This window comes from Pleuronectes platessa, chromosome 5 (assembly GCF_947347685.1).
Source record: "Pleuronectes platessa chromosome 5, fPlePla1.1, whole genome shotgun sequence".
Lineage (NCBI taxonomy): Eukaryota > Metazoa > Chordata > Actinopteri > Pleuronectiformes > Pleuronectidae > Pleuronectes > Pleuronectes platessa.
The window spans coordinates 990,396-999,280 of record NC_070630.1 but is presented as its reverse complement, the minus strand read 5'-3'; the positions used below and the strand labels follow the sequence as shown (position 1 = coordinate 999,280).

Genomic DNA, 8,885 nt, shown 5'->3' with positions numbered 1-8,885 from the left:
GTTCCAACAATCAGAGGGAAATGACTGAGTGTCAAAGGTCAAAGGGAAACTCCGCTGGATTTCCACCTCACTGGGTGTGTCCAGGATCCTGCAGGAGTGACGTGTGGAGCTGCCAGTACCTGCAGGGGGCGCTGTGTGAGGTCTGAGCTGCTTCAGAAGAAATGTAAACATGAAGGTATTCAAGGTGAGTTGCAATCATGGGAAAGACAAAGGAGCTTCCACAAAAGCTGAGAGGAGATTATTTCATCACACCTGAAAGGCCTTGGGTAGAAGAAGTTAACTCAACTCCTGTTGTCAAAATAACTAAAATATGCATCAATAAATATCCTTTGTTGTTTGATGAGTTTTTTTTTGTCATTTATTGTCATTATCTCTCATCCTCATCACTATAATGTCTATTGAGGTGAGGGGGTTGAATATTTCTGATTGCAACTGTACATGAAAACACACATCACATCTAAACGCACAAGGTGCGGCGCTGTGACCTCACAAAGACGTCAGATCTGGAGCAACATAAACAGGAAGTGCTCCTGCTGAGCACTTACAGTAAATGATCAGGAATTGTTTGTCATCAGTTTGCAGCATTACACAAAAACTACCGGTCAGATTATCCAGGAACAGAGAGGAACTCATTCATCTAGTGTTACAGTTAAAACCTGGTGGGTGTGTTATTAATCTGAACACATGTACAAAGATCTTATCTTAAGTCTTTGGCTCTTTAAATACTTCCAGTAAACCAGTGTAACTGGAAACCCCCGAGAGTGAAGAGGAGGAAGATCCGACTTCAGATTGGTTCAACAGTTTGGTTTCACGACATCTGAGTCAGGAGACTGGAGAACAACACAAACAACACAAACAACACAAACAACGACAAACTGGACACAGCAGGAGAAGAAGAAGAAGCTGGTCGATGACAGAGGGAAGATTCCGAAGCTGGTTCCACCTTCGAGGAACCACAGAACATCTGGGCTGTGACAGAACCAGCTGACAGGAGCACGAGGCCCGGAACCAAAGGTCCAACAGTTACATACAAGTTACATATTAAGTTATATTTAATACAGACATTAGAGCAACATCCCCACAGTCACACAAATTATATATTACTTTGTAATTCTGCAAAAACAAGACCAGAGAGAAAAAACCACTGGTCCCATATCCAGGCTGTGTGTTCCTTATGTTGGTTTCATATTTTGTGTGATTATGAAGTTCATTGACCGAAACAACGTGCAGGAATTCATTACTTTATTTGGTAGCGGCCTGAGTTCAGGCCACGGTTGTAATTCTGAAACTGAACCGACTCGTTGGAATTTCATGACAAATCTGTTTGTTGCTTTAAGAGTGAAATACAAACCGTGTGTGTTTGAGCCAAAGGTCGGTGAGCTCACAGTCACACAATCAACACAATCAACACAATCCACAGGTGTGTTTGTGTGTCTGCTCAGGTGACAATGAGGAATATCTGTCACTTCAGCAAAACTGAAAGTAAACGGGTGGAGCGAGTTATGAGTCAGTGTCGTTAACAGTTAACAATAAATCACTGGGCTCAGTTTCCTCTGCAGCTCAAAGCGAAGGGACAGTTTCTCCTGGAGGAACCTCCTTCTTCATTTACAGCTCTACAGTCAGAGGAGTGGAGACGTGGGGAGTTCAGGAGGATCTACCAGACGGACAGAGAGCAGAGCAGATATCATCTGATGTATTATCTCCTGAAACTCTACTTGAGGCGATGATGAGGCACCGCTGGTTTTCTGGATCAGGCAAAAATGAAAGTGAGCCTGAAGTGGACGAATGTAAAAACTTCCAATTGGGTCCAAATTTAAGCTTTTAATCAAAACAACCAAAGTGGAAGCACTTTGGTCCAGGCCCAACAACTGATGTATGTAGTGCCAAGTTAGCAACTGTTAGCATGCTAAAATGCTACGATAGGAGTCCTGCAGCTTCTCGTCCTGGACGCTCGGCCCCTGGACGCTCGGCCCCTGGACGCTCGGCCCCTGGGCGCTCGGCCTCTGGACGCTCGGCCTCTTTTAAAACATGTAGAAATGAAAAGCTGCTGATCTCGAGAAAATCGCAGACAAAGTTTCCGATGCTCATTTCTGCAGCGGAGTCGTGATTCACATCGGGAGTCGTGGAGTCGATCTCTGAACCCTGAAGCTGAGACTCTTCCCTGAGGAGGTGAGGAGGTTCCTCTGGAGGGTTGTGAGCTCCGGTGCAGGTTAATAAATCCATGTGGGCGAGTTAATGAGTGAACGGGTCCACGGAGGATGAATCAGTATCACTGTGCTTCAGGAATGTTCTGTCTCATTACGTCCGGCCGGGACTCAGTGGGATGTTCCTCTCTCCTCTGGTGGAAGCTGCTCTGCCGAGCGTCACCTCTCATTTGTCTTAGGAAACAATGGCCCAGTTATATAACAACATTCTTCACATATTTCCCCAAGAAAAGGTTTTATCAGGACATTTTCAGCCTTTTAATGGAGGCGGAGTCTGTTCGAGGTCTTCAACCTGACTCCTCCTCAATGACATCATGGGCCAGTAGCTCCACTCCAGTTTATTCTATATTTGAAGTATCTTGATGTCCAAGAACCGAAGTTGAGGTCGAGTCAAGACTCTGTGAACAAAGATGGACGACACGTCTCCACTTCCTCCTTCTGTCCAATTGTCCAATGTCAGAACTTCTCCTACAGGAGACGCTGCCATCTTGTGCCGGTCTCGCCCCCGATGGAGCCGCAGGATCGAGGTTTGAACCGTGGTCGACCAATCAGGAGTCAGTCTCAGCTGTCAATCATCACGTCTCAATGAGTTTTTATTATATTTTATAATATATATATATTCAATGTGATGACAACTACCTGAAATGACAGAAACCATCTTTGACCAACATTCAATGTCCACTTTAGTTTGGTCCATGTCCCATCTGATAACACGGGGGAGGCAGAGCTAATAACCTAACTGCAGCCAGACACCAGGGGGCGATAGAGGTGCTTCGACCTGGAAATCGGTCATTGTCTCGTTAGAGGCTGAATCCTGGAGCCGCCCATTTCCTGGATCCAACATTTAATGGGTTCTTCTTTTTTTAATATCTACAACCTTTCACCGCATTTCGTGGAAATCGTTGTAGTGTTTATTGTGTAATTCTGGTAAATCATCTATTGTGTAGTTGCATCATCAATAAAAACCTGAACAGCGAACAACAATGTTTGAGAGAATATGAGACAGATGTTTACAACATTTATAATTACAGCTTTTATATTTGGGCATAAATAATGTATGACGGTTTTCTGATCTATAATTCTGAAAACTTTAGTTTGTAAACGAAATATTAATAAATGATCAATGTACTTATGTTGAAGCTCTTTATTATATTTTACAGTCTACAACTTGTTTAGTTACCTTATAATTAAAAAACCTGTTCCCCATCTACTCATGAGGATGGAATGTATTTACAGTTTTTTATTATTTCTAATTCTCCTTTCATTATTTCATTTTATTTTCCACATGGATTGCAGATATATATAAAATAAACCATAAATCACTCGTAAAATAATAAGTTATAAATCTAATGGAGATGTATAGAACTTCCTTTAAACCTCAGGAGGTCTGAACCAGTTCAGTCTGAAGAAACCAGATCAGAAGTTTATGTCCCAGTTGCAGCTGCTGTCATCAACACGAAGCTACGTCACTGCGTCACTGCGCACGGTGTGTGTGTGTGTGTGTGTGTGTGTGTGGAAGTGGCTCCACCTAGTGGCCACGAGCAGTCACTAGAGGACACAGCAGCACTGTCCTGCTCCTCACTGATTCAGGATCAGCTTCACTGAGGCACCTCAGGTTCACCCTGTTTCCAACCTGCAGCTGAATCTGTGTCAGAAGCAGCTGAGAACACAAAGAGGAGTCGAACTCAAACTCAGATTCAATCTCTCACTTTTATTAAAGGACATTTTTACAACTCTGGAAATGACACGAGAAACATAACGAGCTTCGTCCTCCAGGTTATAGACGGAGCCCGTTTGTCCTCTAGGCTTTCTTCTGAGGCATCGAGGCCTTGAGGAGCCAGTACAGAGAGTAGCATGTTCCTGTAGAGAACACACACACACACACACACACACACATACACACACACAGACACACACACACACACACACACACAGACACACACACACACACACAGACACACACACACACACACACACACACACACACACACACACACACACACAGACACACACACACACACACACAGACACACACACACACACAAAGACACACACACACACACACACACACACACAGACACACACACACACACACACAGACACACACACACACACAAAGACACACACACACACACACACACACGCACACACACACACACACACACACACACACACACACACACACACATTTAAATCATGTTAATCACAGACATTTGTGAAAATACCACAGATATCATGATCAAACCGTTGTGGTGAATTCTTCCAGTGTGAGTTTGCTTTATGTATTTTCATTACACGAGGAAACATCTGGATGTGTTACCTCCCAGGGTGATGGTCATGGTGGCCCGGTAGAGCAGAGCGTCCACGGTCCCCCCCTTCAGGTGAACTGGGAGGCCGTTGTCCGCCTGGAACCAAACCAGAACCAGTTTGTGTTAACACATGTGTGCGACGTCTGGACACATCTGGACACATCTGGACGGTGAACCAGGTTCGACTGCATGAGGCTGAACAACTTCACTGAACCAATTTCATATGACGTAATCATTTATACCAAATGGTGACAAATGATTGGTTCAAATAAATCGAGGCTCTATTCTTATTGGCTCTAAACGATATGACGTCATGTGACTGAGCGGGTCAGAGCAGATCTGACCTGTTAGAAAGAATTTGAACATTTTCTCTGAACCTGTTTGGTCCAAATGAACGTTTCTGTCTTTAGTGAACCTGAGTCTGACACTGGTCTGCAGCTGTGGACACATCACACTGGTCCACAGCTGTGGACCAGTGTCAGACTGATGCTGGTCTGGAGCTGTGGACCAGTCTGATTCTGGTCTGCAGCTGTGGACCAGTCTGATGCTGGTCTGCAGCTGTGGACCAGTCTGATGCTGGTCTGCAGCTGTGGACCAGCATCAGACTGGTGCTAGTCTGGAGCTGTGGACCAGCATCACACTGGTGCTGGTCTGGAGCTGTGGACCAGTCTGATTCTGGTCTGCAGCTGTGGACCAGCATCAGACTGGTGCTGGTCTGGAGCTGTGGACCAGCATCACACTTGTGCTGGTCTGGAGCTGTGGACCAGTCTGATTCTGGTCTGCAGCTGTGGACCAGCATCAGACTGGTGCTGGTCTGGAGCTGTGGACCAGCATCACACTGGTGCTGGTCTGGAGCTGTGGACCAGCATCTCACTGGTCCTGGGGATTGAAAGCAGCCGTGTTACCTGGAAGAGCTTCTGATGCTCGGGGACTCGGTTCCTCAGCTGCCGGGCGGAGCTGCTGAAGGCTCGGCCGGCCAGAGCTGGAACTTTCTATAGAGACACAGAGAAACAAAGGTTCTGGATGAAGAGATCAAACATCGCTGTGTTTTCATCTGAGCTGGAATGACACCAGAACCACGACTCACAGTCAATGTGAGTCGTGTACCCCGACTGAAACTGCTCTGATTGGTGGAGACAAAAAACCCCAACCCTTTAAAAAAATCCACAATAATATTTATTGATTTAAAAGTTACTTTTTCCATTACACAATACAGCAAAATAAGTGTTTGATTCTTTCATGTCGCTGTCGATTTACACGGATATTACAGAAATTTGTCGAATATGTTGGAATCTAAAATCATGAAGCACATCTGGACGTTGAGCTGGAGACGTCCTCTTCCACTTCCACTGTGTTTTGTTTAGACATGAAGCAGCCGGCCCTTCCTCCTCTGACTGACATGTGGACAGACAGCTGGACCCTGTCTCTTTAAGGACGCTGCCTCTGAACCAGACACTGGACCAGTGGGGGGGGGGGGGGGGGGGGGGGTGAGCTGGGAGGAGTTTGTGAACAGTCACAAGCAGAAATGGAGAAAAGTCAAATCCAGTCGGTGACTGAACAGCAGCTGTGAGATGATGAGGTCATCGTCATGTGACAGCAGCCTGACCAATCAGTGAGGACGACCTCATGACCAATGAGATCCCAGCAGCACGAGTCGTCTCCAAACGTCTCAGGAAAACGTTTTCAAACTAAAACCAGAGCGTCGCTCACTTCTCCACGTTGGTCACGATTTTAAACCTGATCTCGTGGAAGAAGCCGGAGTTTGAAGAAATGTGATGTGACATCACGATGAAGAGGAGGTTGGGACCAAACTAACTTCTGTCCAGGAGACGAAGACACTTTGGTTTTGAACTTTTACGATCAACTACCACCTGTCACCAGTAGGGGAGCTGCTGCTGTGAAGCCTCAGCTTCACACTCTGCTCAGCGCCATCTTGTTTCATTTTTTTTTTACAGAAATACCAATATTTGGAGCAGCAGTGGGTGGAGCCTGACCAAGAGCTTGAGGACACGCCCACCTGCCCCCATTGGACGGTACCAGCTGTCAATCACACTGTGGTATCCCCCCCCCCCCTCTCCCCCCAACACATCTGTTGCTTTATGGTCTGTTTGACTCTAACTGATCATAATTCACTAAATGAACATCAGCTGTTTGAAGAAGACTTGAAACTAGAGACTGAGACAGAAACTCCTGAATGTTACTGACGTTATAAAGTGAGAAGTAGAGTCACTTTCTATAGAAACTACCAGAGGAGTCGCCCCCTGCTGGTCACTAGAGATCCTACAGGTTTCACTTCTGCGTTGGCTTCACTTCCTGGACCCAGAGTCTATTTTTATAAACTGAGATCGTAACACAACTTGATTCTCCTGCAAGTAAAACTACATCAAGATAGTACTTTGAAAAGTATTTGAGTAGATGTATTCAGTTACTCTTCACCCGACGATCAGAGGAAAGAAGCTGAGTGGAAACGTGTGTGTGTGTGTGTGTGTGTGTGTGTGTGTGTACGTGCTGAACTGCATTGTCTGACTAACATGGAACCGGAGGTGTGTGTGTGTGTGTGTGTGTGTGAGAGAGTGGAGGTCATGTGAGGTGAACCTGCCGTCAGTAAATATAGATCATATCTTCATGGTGTGTTCACGGTGTGTTTGTGTTATTTGACACAAACACACGGTGAACACACACACAGCGTCTGAACGTCTCCTTGCTGAGGACAAAGGTCAAATCCCCTCAGATCACTTTTATCAACACACATGAAAACACAAATGAAACACACATAAAAACACACATCATTCGTTGCTGATCACAACTTTCTCTTTTCAGCCTGAAACGACAAAGTGAGAGAACAGAGGAAGAAAAAGGCAGCAGTTACCAGGAGGTGATTCATGTCTGTGTGTCTGCCGCGGTGTGTGTCTGCGGCGGTGTGTGTCTGCCGCGGTGTGCTGAGCCTCGATTCACCCTCACAAGGACATGCGCGCACACTCAAACACACACACACTCAAACACACACACACTCAAACACACACTCACACAGTATCAGTGTTTCTGAATCTCTGCCAAACTACGATCTGCTGCAGAGGCCAAACTACAGCGGCTGGAGCTCATGAATTATAATTCTTTTAAAATGAGATTTAATTTTACCTTTAATTATTTTCAACTCATTTAAAAACCGACTCAGACTGACTGACTCTCTTTTATTACTTTGAACAACAGATTTATTTTCTTCTTCTCTTAACTTGAATCTGTTGAGTCGCCTCTTAACTGTTTTTATACTGTGACTTTTTTTATATTTCCCATTTTATTCAATTCTTTTAATAACTTTATCTTGGATATTATTTCCTTCACTTCTTCTGAGGAACGATAACTTGACATTTAAACAGTTTTTAACACATTTTGTAATTTGTGAAAAGTGATGTAAGAATAAAGTTGACCTATGTGGACTTTATGAACATTAAAATTATTCAGACTTAGCTAAACATATTTAAGATCTTAAACGTAGTATCTTAACCTATTTGACTATATACTGTAAATTCAGATTGAGATTTGGACTTTTATGAACCAGCACTAATTGTCTATTCACAGTTTTTCTTTCACGGTCTTTAACATTGTGATATAAAATATTATTTTACATTTTCACAGAGAATAATTCATGAATCTTGACAAGAACAATAAAACATTTATATAAGTAGTTTCTGAATCTGCGATTATTAATCCAGACTTTTGGTTATCAACTCATCTATTAATAACAGGGTTCATACACATTTTGACCAATGGATTTCCATGACTTCAATAACTTCAAACCAAATATCCATGACCGAACATTTTGTGAAATCTTGTACACGTGAAAAAGTGACAAAATGTAGTATTTAAACTAACAATTAGAATTCTAAGGCAAACAGTGTACCTTAAATGACACAAACCCAAATATGCCTGCTTATATTTTGAGCGCATTTCTTTAAAAGCATATGAATTATTTAAAACTCAGCGTTATGAACGACATGAAAATATGAATATAACAAATTTCCATGACTTTTCAAAAACTTTTGGGAGATAATTTTTTTCCTATGACCCTTCCAGGCCTGGAAAAGCACATTTTAAAATTCCATAACTTTTCCATGACCGTACGAACAATGTAATAAAAACTGTTGAATTATGACTATGAAAAATATAAAAGTAAAACACACAAAAAATTGAAAATGAATTAATTGAACGTTCCAGAAGAAATGGACTAATTAAGATCTAAGACACGTTCAATGCTTTATATCAAATGTTTGTTCTCCCGTTTATCATCAGGTCTCTAATCCATAGACATATTTATATAAGAACACCACATGGACCTCAGAGAGTGACACCACTTTGAAAGAGACAAAACTTC

At 43.4% G+C, this 8,885-nt stretch overlaps 1 protein-coding gene across 1 annotated transcript; it reads right to left on the bottom strand.

The window, feature by feature from the left end:
- Positions 1–3,895: 3,895 nt before the first annotated feature.
- Positions 3,896–7,501, bottom strand: LOC128440178 (cytochrome c oxidase subunit 7A2, mitochondrial). The gene is made up of 4 exons (XM_053422815.1): positions 7,383–7,501; positions 5,419–5,505; positions 4,525–4,609; positions 3,896–4,064 (listed from the first exon to the last, which is right to left on the bottom strand). Exons 1-4 carry the CDS (start codon positions 7,395–7,397, stop codon positions 4,006–4,008), a joined length of 246 nt encoding a protein of 81 aa, XP_053278790.1. The 5' UTR covers positions 7,398–7,501; the 3' UTR covers positions 3,896–4,005.
- Positions 7,502–8,885: the final 1,384 nt, after the last annotated feature.